The sequence below is a fragment of the Macrobrachium rosenbergii genome, chromosome 29 (genome assembly GCF_040412425.1).
Source record: "Macrobrachium rosenbergii isolate ZJJX-2024 chromosome 29, ASM4041242v1, whole genome shotgun sequence".
NCBI lineage: Eukaryota > Metazoa > Arthropoda > Malacostraca > Decapoda > Palaemonidae > Macrobrachium > Macrobrachium rosenbergii.
Window position 1 is genome coordinate 5,779,944 of NC_089769.1, and position 22,306 is coordinate 5,802,249.

Below are 22,306 nucleotides of genomic sequence, written 5' to 3' on the forward strand. Positions count from 1 at the left end.
AGATTTTTTCCTCTCCACCTTTTCTCTTTCCTTAGCTGTGACTCAAAATTGTCACCTCACAATTACATACCTAATACACTATTTTGGTTGCCAACAGTACACAGGATTTTAGGAAATACACCCATCTGTCCCTCCTCTTCCAGTGTCAAACACCAATTGCACATTGTGAGCTGAGAGCAATTAACATTGCACCATAAGTGAGAGCAAGTTTAAACCTGAGCTCCAACAGCACTGGTCCAAAGGGTTTCCTATTATCAAAGGACTAAGATCAACTAGACTTTATCAACTCAGTTAACAGCTTTTGTAAAACAAATATATGTAAGGAATTGCCAATTTTTACATCGTTAACTTATATCCTTGACATTGTAATTTTAATTCTATAAAACATATACCTGCAATACCTTCACCAACGCACTGTTATACATTTTGTTTGTTGAATATAATCAACAGCACTATGGAGTTACTACTAGCTTTGGGGAAGGAGAATGGAGCATGTTTGTTGCATATAAATCAATAGCACTTAAGTTACATTTGGCTTTGGGGGGAAAGAGAATGACAAAGATTATAACCCAAAAATATTAAATCACATTTATGACCAGAAAAATATTAAAGGAAGAAATCAGTTATATTGTTAAAGGACAATCTTAGGGAACAGAGTTGACTGGACAAAGTCACACACAAAGGTAAAAATGAAAGAGCCAGTACCAGTAGATCATGCAAGTTATTTACACCTTGATTAATACAAGTCCAGTGAGAGTGGGACTCCAGTGTCCACAGCAATAAGGCACTATAATGACGAAGGGGTTGTATTTTAAAAATCTGGCTTTCATATACCCTTACTACAATTCCATAACTGCACTAATCTTTTCTAATAAAATGCATTAATAAATAAAAATTATCCATACAAAATTCCTCGCAACAGAAAAAAAGTTTCGGGCTTATTAACAAACATACCTGATTCTCATGACGGCTTCAAAACCAATTTTACGAGTGATGTATCTAGCAAGACATGATGTGAAAGGTCCTACACTTGTAGGATTTCTTGACACATGGAAGTTTGGAAAATGATGGATACAGCCACCAGAAAACTTGCTCATGCCAGTTAAAGTAGCCATATCAACGTATTGTGAGTTGAGCGCAAACATGTCAACAGCGACCTAAAAATTGTAAATGAGCACATTTGTATTATTGAACTTAATAGCATGGAAACCTGGTTAATAATCTAAAGTGTACATAGAAGATTTTCAAAGAGCTTAGCAAATCACATGAGCATCTATGCACTAGTCTACTATTAAAAGTTACCCACTTAAAAACTGCAACATTGCTCAATGTAAGTCTATAATTCTACCTTTCTACTAAGAAACCTTGGTATTACCAAGAAATAGAATAAATTTTAAATTAGCAGACAAGCATAAAAAGAGAGAGAGAGAGAGAGAGAGAGAGAGAGAGAGAGAGAGAGAGAGAGAGAGAGAGAGAGAGAGAGAGAGAGAGAGAGAGAGAGAGAGAGAGAGAGAGAGAGTACTAGCATGTAGTAGTTTAACAAGCCACATAGTTGGAAGTTTAACAAGCCACATAGTTGGATTTATCAATTCTTACAAAACTGATTGTTTTTTAATACTATGAAAATTGGTTCACAGTTGTTTTGGGGACTGGACAGTTATCAGGACAAGACCAACAAAAATGGAAGAGGAGAAAAATATCACAGTCAAGTAGCTGAGGTGAGAGGGACACTGCAAAGAAGAGAGAGAGAGAGAGAGAGAGAGAGAGAGAGAGAGAGAGAGAGAGAGAGAGAGAGAGAGAGAGAGAGAGAGAGAGAAACGCTGCCAAATCATACCTGCTGCCCTGAACAATCTAGTGCTAATTTTTTATAGAAGTCTGTTGCTGGTCCCATGTTTTGAATATCTTTCCCTGCTCGTTGATTGGGATCTTCACGAGACTTCAGTGCGCCGGGGCCGAGGGTGGGTAGAGTAGTAGTTATCACAGTAATGCGGCCACCAATTGGACTCTGAAAATTTTATTACAAAGCCATGTTATGAAGTAATTATCACTGAGTAAACCTAATGGCTTCCTTAACTTGGGTCATATACTGTATAACTGTTAGCATTACGCAACTGCAACACTTGCAATTCTAAGTTAAATACTTTATACTAAACTATGCATTAAATGTGCATAAAATACAAATCTTAAAAAACAAAAGGTAGTCCCCTGGTTATGGCAGCTGACTTATGGCATTCTGTAGTTACGGCGCTTTTTCAAATACATTCATCAAAAAATCATTTCTGGGTTATGGCTGATGTTCCGAGCTGCAGCATCTTCTGACTTACAGCACGCTGCTAGAACAGAACCCCTGCCGTAACCCGGGGACTGCCTGTTAATACTTTACTTACCATGAGTTTATACGCAGCCTGTAGTGCTGGGCCTAGGGCAGACTGAGTTTGGTAGGTGCCACTATGTGCTTCAGGAAGCATGGTGAGGAATTCCTCAACCAGTGTGCGACATTGATCTAGATTTACGAGAAGATCCTCCGGACAAGGTACAAATGTATCCTCTATTTCACCAACCTCGAGCATTTGGACACTTTTCTGATCTGAAATATACATATGTAAATTAGGACTGCTACATGAACAATCTAACAAAATAAGGTAAATATTAGCCAATGTTGCTAAGTATTACACACCATGCTGAAAGTTCTTTTGGTCAAAAATTTATTTAAAAGGGTAAAGGATGCTTCTGTGTAACAGGACGAGATATTACTTAATCTTTGAGCCTTTTTGGAGCAGCAACCATCCGGTTATATCATATAATAATCACTTTCATTCCATGACTTCTGATAGACTTTTGCGGGAAAATGTTCAAATCACTTGAATGGGCCAAAAATGACTATATGACAACACACACCTCAGCTCAGGATATGAGAGAGAACAGTCTGACTTGAGATTTCATGGGAGAATGTACTAACCCCCAAAATCCAAGTACATCTCATATGTATTTGCCCATGACTATACTCAGGATTGCTGCTGGTTTTAATTATCTTTTATGATAGTATGTAAGCTGTAATTGTAATCTTGCAAAGTACAATAAAATATTTTAATTTGTAAAACCTACTAAAGAGGACTACATCTCCCCATCCCATTGCATCTCTTAAATATCTGTCCGTACATATAAGGACGGATTGCTGCTCATTTTTGTTCTTATCTTTTTCAATATTATCTGAGCTGTAATTGTAATTTTGCAAAATAGACTAAAAAAGATTAGAAAGCACATGTAAAACTTACTAAAATTAGAGTATTTTTACAAGTGTCTTGGAAACTAGGCCCCACATTTACTTTTAACTTCCTGTGGAAGGTACAGAAAATTTTAAAAAATTTTTTCTTATACCATGTGCACTTGCTTACTTCCTTCTTTCCAGTGAAATTTTTTTTTTTAATTGGCAGACCCTAAAGTCTACCTGGTTTCAGGGTATTGATAATGTATACATTTAGCCAGGCCTGTCAGGGTTAAAAAGTGTTCTCAAATGGCTTGGATGGAATTGATAATGATATAATGGTAGTGGTGATGCAGAGTCCACTGGACAACGCATTAAAACAAAACACTCATGTACGGCTTTGAATTTATTGTTGATGGTGAATGGTTCCTCTATACCCATCACTTAATAATGGGTATAACAGCAGCAAATATGGTAATTGCCACATATAAAATCAAATCACTATTGTATAGTTTAAGAAAAAAAAATATATTTAAAAGTCAAATGTTAAAGTTCTGGTAAAGGTTTCCGATCTCTTATCCATAATTCTAAAAAGCAAAATATTTTCTGGAGAAAAGTAATCATTTGCAAAGGTTAAACATTGCAACTATGTTTATAATGATGACCACAGTATTTTGCATGTACTATCATAATATTGTTACTGTATTTTACAGAATATAAACATTGCCATCGTACGCCGTTTGCAATTGATGTTGTTTACACTCAAAATCTCAGCTGATTGAAAACTACCAAGACCACTGGTGGTCTTGGTACTACCAACGGTTTCATTGCCATTAATTGCTAAAAGAAACAATCCCCATACTTTTTCTTGTAAATTAACAAAGCTGGGTTTAAAACGTGCCCATTACTTTGTGAAAGGGGTAAGTGTAATTTTGTCAGTTCTGGACATCACTTTTGCACTAGAATCTGACATAGTTATGGAAGAAAAAATCTAATGGAAAAGATAAAATAAAAAAAGGGAACAATTTGACAAACAAAAGTGGATAAGGGAACAATAATTTGACAAACAAAAGTGGATACTTAACAAGCAAGCATGAACTGGCATATTGGGCAGGACTGCAGAGCACAAAGTGCTGTCAGCAGCACAGCATAAAATAGAATGGCGCCGTTGGTGGTAAGACGCTCCTACTCTCCCGTTGCAGTGGGTGGGGCCTGTCATCCACCACTTCGCAACTGACACGATACCACAAATTTTTAATTTAGGATCCCATGCAAGCATAACCATTAGCTAAGTAATTACTTGGTAAGTTACTTATATAAAATCGGCAAGTTTTAACAACTTGTCTACTTGAGAGTTAATGTCTACTGGAGAGTCACATTAAATGACGTCACAATCTGCCGTTTCTCAATTCAGCTGTTTATGTCAGTACAGGCTGACAATCCTTCACCCAGAATTCTAAAAATGGGAATTTTTTAGTGGAGGATGGAGCATCACCATAAGTATAGTGGTGCAGAGAGAGAGAGAGAGAGAGAGAGAGAGAGAGAGAGAGAGAGAGAGAGAGAGAGAGAGAGAGAGAGAGAGAGAGACTATTGCCCTGGTTAGGTTGTTACACTATCATATCGATTTACAAAAATCAAATAGCAGTTGTATTGAGAATTTTAATAAAACTGTTGTTTTACTGTACCTAATCACATTACATGTATTACTGCTGTCATATCGTATTACAAAATGTGAACAGTGATCATGTGCCATTTGCATTCAGTTTTGTTTACATTCTTAAAATCATCTCTTGTTTATTTTAATGCTTGATGTTGATTATTCCCATGTTTTGCATGCAGTAGCAAGTGGCTGTTAATTGTAATAAATAGTAATGAATTTGGTAAGCCTGGTTGAATCTACGATGATTCGCACTTAACCAACTGAACTTTTGCTCCTAGGCCTATTAATTAGTTAAAAGAAAACTTGCATAAAACTTACTAGTGAAATCTATTGAAAATGAGACATTCATAGGAAGCCTAGCCTAGTGCAATTTATAAAAAAAAAAAAAAAAAAAAAAAGACCTGCACATTAAGCATATCCACAGGAAATCTAATGAAAATGCATCTCTCACTATACGTATTATATATAATGAAATCATGTTTCGAGAAAAAATTTTAAGGACTTCATGATACATGAGATAGGACGACATGTGATTTTATACACCAATTATGGTTCTTTTTGATGCTGCATATTCTTTAGTTTTACGGAATGTTATTGTTGGAAATGAAATATCTAGGAGCAACCTTCGGTTCCGAAATCCGAAAAAATCCCAAACCTGAAACACAGCTTGCCTGGAGGGTTTTGGATAAGGGATTGTGAACCTGTACACTAAAGTAAAAGCAAATATCGTGTCCAAACATTAAAGGACTAACGCTTGATATTAAAAGCATATCTCTTACCTTCACCCATCTGGTAGAACTGAACTTTACTGGCAAAAGTAATAAAGCCTATGAGAGTTCGTCTGTCACCAGGGATTTTATCCAGCTCGGACAGTAAAGTATCACATACAATCTGTTGAGAGGAAATTGATATAAACAAAGTGGCCACATTAATATTAAAGTTTTTTCACCAACTTTTTCAAACTTTTAAGAGTAGACTAAAACCCTACTGATAAATCATGTCCAGTACAAGACTACAATCATTTAAGATATATATACAATATCCAGCTAAAACACACAAAATAGATTCATGCAACTACGTCTAGCACAGCCATATCGTGATACCAGACCTAATTAAGAATCTCTGATCAGTAGTCAGGATAAAATATGTTACTAATAATAATAATAATAATAATAATAATAATAATAATAATAATAATAATAATAATAATAACAACAGTATGATACTTTAAGACAACTTGTTAAAACATCTGACTCTCACAAGGCTGGCACAAAAGGTTTTTATACACTGTTATTCTTTAAAAATTCATTACTTCGATAAAGGAAAACGAAGAGGACTGACAATTTCCTTTCCTGATTTGGTTCCAATGCTTTACATTTTCCACTAGTTGAAATTTCGACACTCACATCAAAGTATTTTAACTTTGCATTGATCTGTATTGGTTACTGAGAGCTCTTCATTAAATATAAATCAAATTTGTGACCTTTTTCAATAAGATATAAATATATCAATTCTGGGTTTTTTCTCTTTTGAAAAATGCAAAACCAACTAAGAATTTGATTGGTTTTCCTCAACTCCATTCCTCCATAAAATTTGCCATTCATTACAGATGTATGATAACATTAATCAAGGAAAGTGCTGGTTCATAACACTGATTTACAGCTTTGGCTGCTTAAATAGCATCTTCATTTTCCTTTACACTAAAGTCCATCATAGCAGAAGCAACATTCATGCCGCAGTTAAACACAAACCATCAGGGATCAATCATAACTACACACAAACTATCCTAGATGCATAATGGAGTACCTACACATATCGCAATAAATATATTCATCATAGCTGAAAACACAGAACAGCCAGAATTTATCTATAAAAGATGGTGCTTTGGAACAACTAAATCCACCTATCAAGTTCAACCGCCCAATGATTATTAGCAGATTATTACATTAGCAACTTCCTTGACCGAGAATACTGTAGACAACAGTAGTCTTCATATGATCAAGACAATTTAAAAGGGTCAACATAACATGATAATTTGCAACACTAAAATCTTTTAACAGGTTTGATTTCATTATTGAATTATGTAAGGTTCAATTTTTCGTCTTGAATGTCCCTGAACATATGGAATATTTTTGTGTCAAAGTTTAGCCCGAAGTGAACTTGTCAATGAGTTACCAACAGTAATTCCATTGTTTCAATAACCACCATATTCTTGCCATGAAATTTAATTTTAGCTACATGCTGCTATAATTCTACAAGAATGCTCAACCTGAAAGATACGAAAGCCTTCACATTTTACTGATTAGTAAACAACCAATTCACTCACCTTTAAATACCCTGTATCTATCGCTTGACGAGACACATCTAATACCCAAAGATATGTTGCAGGCTGAGGGGGTCTTAACATGTATTCCTGAGGTGCAATGAATTCTATAGTTGCTTCTTTAACTTCTGGCCGCCTTGAGGGATCTCCGTACGTTCGACTAACCTGAAAAATGCATTATTACAGGAGACATGATCACAAATGTAGGTCTATCAACTACCAAACACATCAAAAAAGAATGTGGTCCACTAATTATAACCAAGTTAAATACAATCTTTCAATATGCAAACAATTAAAATAATATATTTTTCATTCAATATAGTGCGCATCATTCTGACTCGGCTCTGATGTTGCCAATGCAATTTCCTCCAGTAATAATGTTTGCTAAACATACAAGGGGGATAATGGAAGCAAAAGCAAAATTGAGGAAACACTAAAAAAACAGAGGTGAAATGCAACAGAAAACATTGAGGTAAATGTTCTGAAATGGAACAGATTTCAGCAATGAACACGGGCTAAAGGGGCACTGAAATGACATCTGTACTGCCTACTGTGTGCCATAACACACTGCCGGCAATAAACACCTCTGGATCAAGCTGCTGTTTACAAGCACACCACAAGTCAACTGACCTTCTCTGTTACCCGTATTTTTCTTGTATGCAGTTAACTTTTGTGTGTGCACAAATAATGCATAAAGTTATTTTATCACTGGTTATAATTTATTACAAAATCTACCAGAAAACTTTATGTAAAATATAGGTAGCACTCATTAACACCCTTTTGGGTCCTTGGAATTCTAATTCTTATAATTTATTACAAAATCTACCAGAAAACTTTATGTAAAATATAGGTAGCACTCATTAACAACCTTTTGGGTCCTTGGAATTCTAATTCTCTGAATGTGCAAAGAGCCTACAGAGTAATCCTACTTCAGATAAAACATTCCGGATTCAAATGTCATCTAGCCACACATTCCTTGTAATACAGCAAAAGTATCTTAGTTTTCTTACGACTTGAAAGAGATCCCCCAACTTGTTACCTAATTTCAAAACCAAGAGAAATTTAAAGAAATCTTAAAATATTCTCAAATTCCAGGTCCTTGCTGGAAAATATTTATCATAACATTTAACTTACTGGGTCATACTGGAACTCTTCTGGAAGGTCATTTACCCTGAAGCAAAGGTTGCACTCCCAACGACGTTCACCTTTAAAAACTACAAAGGGGTTGATGTAGGTACGACAAGATCGGCAACGAACTATCGTGTTGCAGCTCACAACTGGAAGGTGCTGCAAAAGAAAATATATTATGTAATAACACTCCAAACACCATGACAAAGTTAAAAAACCTCAAACTTTATGAAACTTGCATGTAAAATAACACAGCAAATGTACTCTTATTAAAATCATATTAAGACAAATCATTATTAAAATAATGAATCAATATATTTCCCACTGACAGAACCAGCAATATTGTATATGGTGTCTCTTGAACTCAACAAAATGTGTTGAAGTTTTGCTCAACATTTAATATAGAAACTATTAGGATTTGTGTAATTACATAAGATTATGATTTAATCATCCTGAAATTGGTGCTCCTCTAAGCTGACCAAAGCTAAGGAAAAAGTTTAATGAAATAAAGTTCCACATGTTCAATTTAATGGGGCTACAAAATTCAAGACTGGCTGGCTATAATGTATGTTTCCTCATTTTCTGATTCCATGAGCTTATGCATAAAGGATAATGCCTGCAAACGATATCTAAACTTACCCAGATACAAACCCCTTTCAGTAAAACCCTTTTAATTCTACAAAGCAAGGGAAACCTGTTTAAACTCTATGGTAGTGCCCTGAACACCCTAAAAAAAGAAATTCATTTCACAACTCGGCTAATAAATTACATACCTCTAAGTCTTTAAATGGATGTATAAGGATGCCAAAGGGAAGCCGTGCTTTTGAAAGCACAGATTTAGACTCTGGCACTTTCGTCAATGTGCTCCTGAAGATGTCTGGAGAACAGTTTGGAAGGTAGTCTTGGGCTAAAACAATGGCAGGAGGCTTGACACCTTCTGGAGGTAATATCTGGCGCTGCTGTAACAGGTCAACCTGATGAGTTCCCCATCCTTTCGACCATCCGTCACGTGTTACTGATAATCCACCCAGTTGTTGTGACAGTTGATTGGGATTGGGTATGCCTCCCTGTGTGTTTGCGTACGGAGACGACATTGGTCCCTGGTACTGTGGAATACTGTTACCTTTAGATATTGGTGGCGCTCCATAAGATGGTCTGGGTTGACCACTGCCCATGGGCCTTGGAATGTAACCCATTGATGTGGGAGGAGGGGGCCTGGATCCTAATGGCTGGCCCATTGAAGTGGGTGGTGGACCCATGGATGTTGGGGGAGGGCCCATGGATGTTGGCTGCATGCCCATGGATGTTGGCTGCATGCCCATGGATGTTGGGGGTGGACCCATGGATGTTGGTGGCATGCCCATGGATGTTGGAGGTGGACCCATGGATGCTGGTGGCGGACCCATGGATGTTGGTGGCATGCCCATGGATGTTGGTGGCATACCCATGGATGTTGGTGGCATGCCCATGGATGCTGGTGGCATGGCCATGGATGTTGGTGGCATGCCCATGGATGTTTGTGGCATGCCCATGGATGTTTGTGGCATGCCCATGGATGTTGGTGGCATGCCCATGGATGTTAAGGGCTGACCCATCGATGTTGGTGGCATGCCCATGGATGTTGGTGGCATGCCCATGGATGTTAAAGGCTGACCCATGGATGTTGGTGGCTGGCCCATGGATGTTGGTGGGAAAGCCATAGATGCTGGAGGACCCATGGATGTTGGGGGTGGACCCACAGATGTTGGAGGACCCATAGATGTTTGGGGAGGACCCATAGATGTAGGGGGAGGACCAAACGCAGTTTGGCCTCTGGAAGTGGATACAGCCATGCCAACAGACAAAGGTGGCATACCCATGGAAGAGCCCGTCATGGTCGTAGGTACCCTAGGAGAACCAATGTTACTGGGTGAAAAGCCAACCCCATGTCCAGGAGCTGAACTAGCAGGTGGAAGGCCTGCACTGTTGGGCTGGAGAGGCAATCCACTTGGCACAGGAGCTGAACCAGTTGGTGGGAACAGATTTGTCGGAGCACTAGTATTTGAACCTAAAGGTCTTTGTATAATGCTAGGCTGATTACTACTACTAACTGATGCACGCGCATTCACTCCACCAGACAGTGGTACACTTGGAGCACTTACACTTTGCGCCCCACTCGCAGGAAGCACTCCAGCTGTGGTGTCCCACTGAGGTCTTACTAATGGCGAATTACTATATGACAGCGGCACAGAGGTGTTGACACTAACTGGGGGCTGAACATTTTGCGTAACTAAGCCACTCGCAGAGGCTGTACTGCTTGTAACACTGCTTGTGGCTTGCACTTGTGCAACTCTATCAACTGACTCACTGCTTATTTCAGAATTTCTATTTAATGGTTCTGATACTTCAGGCACACTGGCATTAAGGCCATTCACTGGCACATTTGAGTTTGTTCCAGAAACGACCGGAGACGGTATTCTTGGCGACTGCTTCCCACTCCCACAAGCTTCCTTGGATGTGGCCGATGACTCCACTGAAGGCGGTTGTAAACTTTCATTCAGGCTGGCAGTAGACCCAGTGGGAGCTGCAAGACAACACATTTTGCAATGAGATTTACAAGCGCAGTTTTCCTGTAAGGAAAACAAGTATTCCAACTACTTAGGAAAACTCAAGCAATTAAAGCCACTTACTCAGGCCTGAGACTGGAGTGGCCTGCATCTCCATATGATCAAGCTGAGGAGTAGGGATGGGAGAAGGCTGACGAGAAGACCGATTAGATGATCTATTAGAGAGTGATTCTGTGAACAAGCAAAACATTACAACCAAACAGGTTAGTAAGGGTGAGTGAAATTTAACTAACTTTACATCTAAGAAACTTATTACTATTTACACTAAACAGGAATAAATCTGCATTATTCTTAAACACATTGAGCATCGTACCCAACATGACAAGTTTGATTATTCCCAAAATATATTAAATACAGAAGACATTACTGTTTACCAAATCTTTTGTACTTCATACCTAACTTTTCCTAAATATACAAAACTATACAGCTAATACAAGGGCAAAAATTTGAGAACGCAGCACGAAGAGAGAGGCAGACACACACCACTGAAGTAAAAATGTCCTATTGACACAGACAGCTAAGACATGATTGGCACTAAAGTTCTGCAATATATATGCAACAAGGACAATGGATTGTTTGAAAATGTGACGACAGAATGTCAAGACTCAGGGCCAATGTGGAGTATCTGTCGTATGGATGTGTTAGTGGCTAAGAGTTGTGGTATCCAGGGAAAATGAAGATCTCAAAGATGGACATGGTTTGGACATACATTAAGAAGAGATGATAAACAGTTGTATGAAAAGCACTGAAAAGCACGATGTGGTGGCATTTAGAAGTTTGGGTCTTTGCGACTGATTTTTTGTTTTTACTGTTGTGATGTTTTTTCCTGTTAAGTTTGTGTTTTTTGTTGTAAATGTCCGATGTAAAAGTTCATGTTTGTGTTTTCTTTTTTACTTGCAGTTTGCTCGAGTGTTAGGGTAGAGTGAATGTCTCCCCTTCATCCGGTCTGTGGTAGGTTTCATCTGGTTAGGATCCTTCCCCTACCAGAAGCAACATCAGAAACAGATATCTACCAACGGGAACTGCAGTGGAAATAAAAGCTGTATTGGCAACTGACAAATCAGCCGAACAGCTGGTGAGATAGAATCCATTTTCATGTTCCATTCCAAGTTGTACATAGCAGTCACTTAAGACAGTGTCTGTCCCAAATGGGATGGGGATCAGAGAAGAGTGAAGTGCTTTTGTGTAGAAAAGACTGCATTAAGAGATTCTAGAGTAATTTCTGCCCTCAGCTTGAATATCAAAGCCAAAATAAACTCCATGGTGATCCCCAAAATATATGTTGACTTTCATGATGGTCTTTGGATTATTCTGAGATGAAGTACTGAGAAAGATAAGGAACTATTTTGGGACATGCACCAGAGTTGGAAATTTGTTGATATTATTTTGATTATTGGTATATCAAGTTAGGCTAAGTTACGCATAGGAAGATTGTTTTGATAAACTGCAGTTGTAATTAGGAAATAAGTTAGGTTAAGTACTGGAAGATATAAATAATAAACTGTTGTAAACATAAACAAAATTAGGATAAGGTTCTGCTTGAAGGTCTTTGGACCACTGTAATATTAAGGTTATTAAAGTAGGAATGGGCAATATGCGAGTTTTCCTATTAACCTCTAAATTTGTTCTCTGACATCTCATCTCCAACAGTGTATTGAAAGAAGCCTCTACAACGAGACATGAAAGTGTCTGGGTAACCCTGTAGGAAGGCCCAGGAATCATGGATATTGGGGGGATAGATAAAGACCTAAACCTGATGGAAATCAATTACACAGAATGGAGGACGACAGAGAGGGAACAACTCTTTTCATGTCTAACACCATAAAGGAAAAGCAGAGGTAAAATACAGTTGATGAAGATTAAGATGACCATGATGTAAAAAAAATAACCTCTTGCTGACACATATTCATTCCTATCTTACGCTGACAGCTATGATGAAAGCACCAAAGAGTAGCCTGCAAGTAAGGCATAACCGACACTATCTTACAAAGTTTAAAGATTAGTCAAACTAACTAACAGTTTAGGATGCAATTTGAATATGGGAAATTAACAACATGCTACCTGTTAATATTTGTATAAAGAAAATATATATCTAACTGAAGATCTTTATAAAAATGATACTGTACTTTAAAAGTATAAAAATTAAGTTGATAAAAATATATTAACTACAACTAAAGTCCAAAAATACACCACCACAATATTAGGTTTGCATATGACAACTGCTAATATTCACAATCTGATCTATGATTTTTAATAACCTTTCAAAGATCAACATAACCACTAGAAAACACTTTAGGCTTTATATTTCAATGGCTTAACATTCCCAGCAATGATAACAGGTTACAAGACCAATGGCCAAGGATGATTTGAGTTTTAAAACACACAAGAGGAATACAAGTCTATAGTCTTTCAAACATTCTAAGATTGCTAGGATGGGGCCAGGAAAAGAATTCAGTGCTGCCAGATCTATTTATCCTTTTAAATCTCACCCTTGAGGTTAATCCCTTGTTTGTGGCTTGGCCTGAGATCTGTCATTTACTGTACTTCATTTTCTAAAGAAACAGCGTTGAGTAAATTTCTGTGGTTCTTAATGATTTTTCTTTGTGATTTTTAAATAATCATAGTTCTTATAATAATATCAATGTGTTAATAATAATATCAATGTGTTAATGCATTAACACTTAAAATTTGTGTGGGTGGTTCGGCAGGAATGGCTTTTCAGGTCATTTGATTATTATCCATATTCCATTTTATCAATTATTTATGGGCTACATGACTATTTTTTCAGTGCCTCTACAGGTTAAATAAACTATTCATTATTTAGGAGAGAAAAATACTTTACCATTAATTACAAGGTCCCCTTGTCGTTTCTTCAATATGAAATATTTTAATATGTTATAAACAGTTTACTTGACCGGAGAGTCAAGATGATGGTGGTGGGGAGATTTGATCCTCTTTGGCTATCCCTTGGGCTATCCGTACTGTCCAGTGGCTCAGGCTGCTGGAGGTGACCACTTTTGTTTCTGTTTTAGATCGAGTTGGCCTTTTAAATGCCCTTGCTGACCAGTGTCAGGGAAACTGAGGTTTGGCAGCGGTAGCCAGAAATTATGCCATGTCTTTGTTTTTATGAAATTAAATTAGCTTTGCACTGCAAAGATGTGAAGCCAAATATGTTTCAATATTATATCTAAATGAATAAAATTTTTTATTTCACTTGAACAAGCTCTAACAAGGCATAAGTTTTAATCATAACGACGAGATGTTTGACAACGCATGAACTCCTTACTCGTCCCAACCCAGTGATCTTAGTGCTTGAAAGATTATAACATGCAAAGCAGGTTAATATCAGTTCCAAGAAAATCTGGGTCCCAAAATAGATTTACACAACTTTTATGGTTCATGGTTCACCTTTTTAGTGCTCTACTAATTTAAAATTTGTCCCAGGAAATAAGGATAATTATAAAAACCTCCAATTGGACTGAGCCTGAACGGTAATCAACTACTTTGTGACAAGAGCAAAAAATTTGTAAACAAAACACTACGTACAAAAAACAAAGAAGTAATAGAAGTCAGATAAAACAGGCATACAGCATGGAACCTCCTATAAAACTTGTGGCATCAGGAATACTGCCAAACAATCTTGGCAAAGTTCTATAGACAAGGAAAAAATTTGAACATTTTGCATGGGTAGCGTGGCAAATAGGGCACTTTAACAGAATTTGATGTGCCCTGCAAAGCAAGCACTGTAATGTTCACTAGTATGAGGGGAAGAGTCACGATCCAATGCTAAAAGTGTTCTAAGAGAGAAAAGCTTGTGAAAGCTAGCCACAAACGTTTTCTGGCAAATATTATGTATTATATTCAGAAGATGAAGAACCCTATTCAAATGGAATAAGCCCACATGGGCCACTGACTTGAAATTCAAGCTTCCAAAGAATATGGAGTTCATTAGGAAGAAGTAAGAGGTAAAAGGAAATACTGATAGAGATCTTGCTTATTAAAAAAAAAATAGATAAAAATGTATTAAAATGCGAGGAGGATAGTAATGCATTGCAACTTTCTTTCAACTTTTGAAGTTCCAACTGCATGACATCCTCAGGGAGACTGTTCCACAATCCAACGGTGTGAGGAATAAAGGAACTCTGGAACTGAGAAGTTCTACAGAGAGGCACATTTACTGCATACTGGTGCTGCTGTTCAGCAAATCTGGTTGCTCTCAGCAGGAAAAGGGGATCAGGGACCAATTGAGAATGTGAAAGATTTGTGAAAGATCTCTTAAAATATAGCTTATGAAAAACTGATTTAACAGCTTATGAAAAATTGACACACAAGAGACCATCTGTCGATAGTCCATAATAACTGCTACTATTAAGAAACATAACCTACCACCACGAACAACTCTCAGAGATAAATCTCTGGCTGATGCATACATCCATACAGGAGAACAGTGTTCTAGTAAAGGAAGTACTATACACAACCTGAAACAAGTTGCACTGACTTTCTCACTATCAAATATAAAAAGCCTTTCGTACAACACCTAACTTTAGTGCAGCATTTGCTGACATTCATTAGAGTTTCTCAAAATTAAGATGTGGGTCAAAAGTTACACCTAGAACATTTAAGGCTTCAGATTCATTCAGCAGAGTTCCATTTACTTGGAGGGGAGGATGAGGTGGAAAATCTGTATGAGATCTGCTTATCAACAGTGTTTTTCATTTATCACTGGAGTTCAACCTCATACCCCACCGACTACACAATCCACTAATCTGCTCCATGTCCTGATTGAGACTTAGGGCAGCTTCATTTCTCATAAGTGGAGACTTTGCAACAATCATGTTTTCCAGGCCAACCACCATATCACTTGTATACACTAAAAATAACAGTGGACCAATGCCCTGTGGAACTCCAAACACAACAGGTCTATGTTCACAACAGATCCCATCAACAGCAACTTGATGCTGCCCACCTGTACAGAAATCTTGAAGCAAACCTAAAGCATGTCCATCGACTCCCAGATTCTGAAGGTTTAAAAGGAAGTGCCTTGTGATTTACTAGATTCAGCAGCACTAAAATCTATTTGAATTACTCTACACTCAAAACCTGCATCATGGTTCTCAGAACATACAACTGCTGTAAAAAGGAAATGAATTCAAACAGTCTTGTTTTACAAGAAACCTTGGAATCTGCAGGCATCCAAACAGGAGAACAGAGCAATAATGGTCAAGTATGGATCAGAAGGACATGGTACTGAAACCACCACCTGTCTATGTATTAGATCTCTACTTTCTGTATTTCCCATTACGTTGTTTCTTTTTTCTAATGAAAAACATATTCTTTGGAAGCTTGAATTTCAAAAGTCAATGGCCAATCTCAGTTTGTTCCATATGAACAAAGCTCATGTTCTGAATAGTAATAATACTATATATATAAAATGCCTGTTTCTAGCAACATTAAATGATACTTATGCTGGAGAAAGGAAGCTGGAGAGTCTATGATAATACCAACTTTGACAAATATTTAGATTAGTTAATTACATTGTTAACAACAAAGTACTATAATGAAAAGAGCATGAGAAGGGGGTTATTAACAATGACAAGGTTTAGCTAAAGCTGTGCTTGATACCAATCTGAATAACCCATTTTTTATTCATTCTGTTGCAAGAGTCTGCAACTACAACAAAGCTAACAGTATGTACTCTGAGCAGTTCCTCCCTGGACTCAAATATGAAACCCATTACTGTAGTACATTTTCCCACTGTACTTTACTTATCCCACCTTGTAGTTAGACCAAAATTGGCCTTTTCCAACACAACAGTGGAACACTACAACTATGGTGCACTTCACTGATGTAAGATTTGAAGGGATCATATGTTTCTTGACACACAAATATCACATACTAAAAACAAAAGCACTTCATACCTTAAAAGCTTCAAAGCCATCTCAACTTATGCAATAAACATTCATTATTACCCATGATAGGCACTGAGCACACTGTGTTTAGTAACTGTTCTTACACACTTGCTTTGAGTTGCTTTTACTTACATAATTCTACAAGTTCCAACTAGTTATTCATACCCTTTTATCTCTATTCTCTATCTCTAACTGCCAATATATATAAAAAACAATATACAAATACTTTTTACCAACACAAAGCAAAGCTGAAAAAGCTCTTGATTCTTATATCAAAAGTTTCTGCTACCTTATAATTCCTGCAACTATGCATGCACTACTGCATTATTGCTCTTACCCTTCAACTAATGAGTAAAAGACCTGTAGAAGGTTTTTCTTATGTGTGAGGAGGTACTGAAGCTATAAAAGATCATGAGCGTGAACAAAACTCGGTCGAGTACTAACAGAAAAGAAAAAAATTTAAAACCCCCCCTTCCTCGACATACCTGGAAACGATTGTGGAGGCGCAGGCTTCTGATGACCATTGAGTATAGGACTAGGCGGAGCATTAACTGGACTTGGGGTTGGTCTTACTTGTCCCTTGGACTGGGATTCAATAGCTGCTTGTGGAGGACCTGGAGGTGGGCCTGAAGGAGGCAGAGGTTGGCTGCCTGCAGGCGGTCGCAGAGGTGGACCAAGAGGAGTGCGCAGAGGGGGGCCAGGCTGACCGTTAACTAAGGGGGCCTTAAAGGTGGCCTTCCAGGAGGAACTGCACCAAGGGGTGGTGGGCCCCTAGGTGGACCTACTGGAGGACCATTCATAACTGGCCCATTTAATCTTGGTGGGCCTGGAGTATATGCTTTGGAGACACCAAGAGGGTTTGGAGGGCCAGGTGGTCTCGCTGGAGGAGTTAAAGGAAACCTATGTTGTTGGGGCTGCCCCAAGCCCTCACCATTCACAAGTGGTTGCAGTGGTTGTTGCATTCTGAAAAATCACAGATAGCATTAGGAATATAAGGTAATCAAGTTACATTAACATTTTTTGCTTGTTCTGTATTTTCCATAACAATTAAGGTAAACAATTTTTGCTTTTTCTTGAAGATAAGTGTACAATTTCCCAAATCCCAGTGACTAGTAGTATCCTCTAAATATATTAAAAAATCAAGCAAACTGTACAACCCAAACACCTTATCAACTGCCCCAGCCAAGCTTCACCCAACTGTCTTCAAAAAAGTTTTCTGTAAAAGAAAACTACTGTGTCGGCTTTGTCTGTCTGTCTGCATTTTTTCTGTCCGCCCTCATCTTAAAACTACTGAGGCTAGAGGGCTGCAAATTGGTGTGCTGATCATCCACCCTCCAATCATCAAACATAGCAGACTGCAGTCCTCTAGCCTCAGTTGTTTTTATTTTATTCAAGGTTAAAGTTAGCCATAATCATACTTCTGGCACCGTTATTAAGATACCAACACAGACCACCACCAGAAATTGGCTGAGTTTCATGGGTTGTGGCTGAAACCATCACCGGACTGTGACTGAGTTTCATGGGCCATGGCTGAAAGTTTCATACATTATATGCTGTACAGAAAACTCGACTGAGCTGAAGAAACTTCGGTGTATTTTTTACTTGTTTCTATTGTTCCCAGCCTATTTGATGTACAGCTATGAGATTTACGCAATTTATGGTACAGTTGTAACTCTTCTTTACTGAAAATGAGCTGTTTAAATGAATTCACAAGGTGGGAAGATACCAATAAAAATCAAAACTTTTGAAGTTACCTGAAGATAAAAGTCTATCCCTCCAATGTTACGATATTACCTCGCCAAGGTCCTCTCTCCATGCAAAGCCACGGGTTACTACTTCCGTTATTAGCAACAATATTAGAGCTGACTTCCCAATTGAACAAAAGGTGTCAGATAAAACTGCACGCTGTATTAGTCACTGAAATTATCAGTGGCATTGCATTTCAATACACCTGGCAGGATACCCAAGACTACTAACTAAAGCTTATTAATGCATACTGCTTAATTTGTAATGGTCTGAGATGTAGCAAGACAGAGCCCCATACAATAGGGTGAAAAATGAAGTTACACAAGTAATCTCACTGGGATGATATAAACAAAATAGATTATGTTACAAAGCATTTGACAACTGGGTTGTGATGGGAATTGAAGGGGAAAAGTGTCATTTTATCCATGTACAAGGCTATATACTATTCATGCCTATGTGGGATGCTATTTTTTCGCTGACTTTGGCCTATTTGGATGTGGAAACTGATAAACAATTGTCTAGAATGATCACTGCCCACAGCACGTTAATTACTCTGAGATATCATTTACATGTGATTATCATCCAGTGCAACCACTCGCACAAATTTCCCTTAGTGTACAGGTTCATATTTGTCCTCATTAAAGATTGCCTGGTGTCTTTACACCTACAGGTACCTAATGAGTTTTTTTGGAATCTGATACTGCCATAGTAGAAGAACCATCTTCAAAAAGATAATAGTAAATGAACTTTACAGATTGTTATCATCATTAATCATGATATTTTAATGGACCAAGAACAATTTCACGGGGGACACCTGATACAACAGTACATCCAAAGACATGCACACTGACTTCAAAACTGAAATGCTAAACCAAGTTTGAACTGTATCTTGCAATACAGAACTGGCAAGAAGCAGCATCATACTAGTTCACCGGAATCAGATAAGAGTTGTGGTTCAACAGATAAGATATGAAAAACTTAGATACCCAATTATTTAACGCTAATGTTGATTCTGTAATGATCATGATTCACTCTGAAAATTTCCAATTTAGAAGCTAACCGAGAGCTAATACAGCGACAAAAGTAATCTCAACTAGGTCTAAGTAAAGAGCGTCTGCCCTCATCCCTAAGACTATATTGAACAACTGTACTGCTTGGGAGCTGGGAAAGGTCTGGTACCCACCATTCTCATGGCATGCATAAAGGCTGGCAGAGAGTCTGGTGGCCAGCAAGGCATCTTCCTGATTGGAGGCTGCAGAGAAGACATATACAATCTTATATTTCAAGGGGGAGGGGATACCCCGCAGAAGTTCTTCCTGATTGGAGGTCAGGGGAAGGAATTGTAACCATATGCCTCTTTGGATCTGCTCAGCAACAGAGGCTTGTTCACTAAAGGAGGGGAAAGCATGGTACCCAGCATCCTCTCCCTCTCTATTGGGTTTTACTGTACCCTGAAAGTTGAGGCAGTACACAGAAGCCATGTGATTCCCATCCCATCATGACTGGCTGTAGCTCAGAAGTTGGGAGCCCATGATGACCAGCAGTTTCTTATTCCATTTTCTTTGACTGTAGTTGATGTTCTGGTGATGGTCATGGTACCTATCTGTAGCTGGGAGGGTGGGACAGTCATGAAACCCAACAATTACTAGTCATGTTCTGTCAGACTAGGAGGGGACATACAGCAGTCTCTTGCCTCTGTTTGGCTGAGGGAGGAGACACTGCAGTCCCTTGTGTCAGTGTGGCTGTGACTACAGTAGGTCATGGTTAACTAAGAGTTTCTAGTGCCATTTTTTCTGGCTGGAGAGACACATGGTACGTATCATTCTCATGTCAGTATTCATACGTAGCTCCACACTGGGAACACAGCTATCTCTCACCAGTCTGACTTTTACTGGTACTGGGAAAACATATTACCCAGCAGTCTTGTGCCATTCAACAATAAAAAAAGATTTTTTCCACAACCTGAAGGTAATAGGTGTCATTATGCATTTGGGTCATAAAATTTCCAACAAGATATTCCTCTTATTTCCACAATAGCACAATTGTCTCTCTTGTTAGTGCCTTTATTAGTAACTGGGCCATGCTAAATTACTTCCCATGTGCCCTGATGTAACCAATAACACTAACCTGACCACTATGTGGATAATTCAGTTATTAGTTTATTTACAAGCTAATTCACAAAAAACTAAGTATATATTACTGTACTGAAAACTGAAATTAAGTTATCAACTGCCTATGAATTTCTTCATAAAAAACAGCAGAATTTGAAGTCAACAAATTGAGAATCTTTAATAATGTCAACCATTGGAGTCAACTTTCCAGTAATGAATTGTGCATGATGCTATCCCCAATGCCTATGAAAGGGGAAATACGAAAAGGTTGGAACTATAGGCTGCTTCTTGGTGTAACCATACAAGAGGTCAACACAGTCTAGCCGAGGTATCATGTTACTAAGCAAGCGGTTCTGGCAGACAATCACGTCCCTCTGTCATACATCATATCGTATTCCAATTGCACTGATTTTTTGGAGGCTGTAACAACTAAATTCAAGGGAGATGAATCTGCACGTTTCTTAAAGCCCAAATTATAAAAACTCTTAAAAAGCGCCGACACCAAGCTGGTCAATCGCTAGCAGGGTTCACCCCTGTGAAAATCAATCTCATATATTCCTTATACTCCGTAACCTCATGGAACAGCTGCTCTCATAAGATTTCAAACGGGACACAGTGTAATTATACTTTAGCTCTTTACATCTGGATGGGTAATGCTTATAATAATTAACCTCTTACCATTTATAATCCGTACTTAATTTGGTTTGGTGAGAATTTCCAGTATGAACAGTTCAGTACACTGTTTATAATTAAGAGCTTTCAAATATTGTTAAACCATCTCACAAAAACATTATATTGGTGCGTAAAATGAATTGACGTGACCACAACACTACCGACTGGTAGACTATCTACAGTAATCAAACATAATGGACTATAAGGCACTTCAGGGGTGTAAAGATAATATAATCTCCTGATAAACCTTTTCAAAGATGTTTATGAACATGAGTGAATGTTTCCCTTATCACCAAGTTTACCTTGGATATACCAATTACGCAACTATCCTTGATGATATCTCATTCTAATTTGGCTGGAAGGTTACATATGAAAAATCTCAATCGTACTTCACCGTTCCTGGGGGTATATTCTCAACTTCATTTTGTTTTACATGCTAACAAAGACTAAAGACTTAACAAATTAGCTTAACATCACAATTCAATCCCAAGCTCTACTTCAACTTCCAATGTAGTGTAACAATCTAAACATAGTCATCAAGTGTTATCCTCGCTACCACACCAAATAAAATGACATTTTTATAATAAAATTAAGTTTTATATATACCTACCAAGTAATTCCTTGGCTAACAATTATGCTCACACGGCATCCTAAATTCTTCGCGGTAACACGTCAGTTGCAAAGTGGGGGGTGACAGGCCCCACCCACTGCGACGGGAGCCAGCGGCGTCATTCTATTTTATTGCCGCAAAGTCCATGGAAAAAGGGGAGGGAAGGGGGGCTCTGATTCAGTATTTAATTGGCAAGTATATATAAAACTTAATTTTATTATACAGTATTATAAAATGTCATTTTTATTTAAGTAATTTACCAAGTAATTACTTAGCTGAATCCCACATTGCAAGGGGGTGGGATGAATGGACTGTTCCTTAAAAAATATTAAAGGT

General features: G+C 38.0%; 1 protein-coding gene across 3 annotated transcripts in view; it reads right to left on the reverse strand.

Moving 5' to 3' along the window:
* Sec24AB (Protein transport protein Sec24AB) overlaps positions 1 to 22,306 on the reverse strand; it is a 36,316-nt gene that overhangs the window by 8,754 nt on the left and 5,256 nt on the right. The window contains exons 1-10 of one of the 3 annotated variants that reach the window (XM_067130867.1): positions 21,367 to 21,534; positions 17,317 to 17,794; positions 10,986 to 11,093; positions 9,090 to 10,879; positions 8,323 to 8,475; positions 7,192 to 7,353; positions 5,645 to 5,756; positions 2,388 to 2,587; positions 1,835 to 2,005; positions 955 to 1,157 (exon numbers count right to left, since the gene is read on the reverse strand). In XM_067130867.1, the coding sequence (XP_066986968.1) occupies positions 955 to 1,157; positions 1,835 to 2,005; positions 2,388 to 2,587; positions 5,645 to 5,756; positions 7,192 to 7,353; positions 8,323 to 8,475; positions 9,090 to 10,879; positions 10,986 to 11,019 (2,825 nt within the window). In that variant the 5' untranslated portion in view covers positions 11,020 to 11,093; positions 17,317 to 17,794; positions 21,367 to 21,534. Of the gene's footprint in view, positions 1 to 954; positions 1,158 to 1,834; positions 2,006 to 2,387; positions 2,588 to 5,644; positions 5,757 to 7,191; positions 7,354 to 8,322; positions 8,476 to 9,089; positions 10,880 to 10,985; positions 11,094 to 17,316; positions 17,795 to 21,366; positions 21,535 to 22,306 lie in introns of those variants that run through there. The other 2 variants (XM_067130866.1, XM_067130868.1) reach the window with 2 other exon arrangements.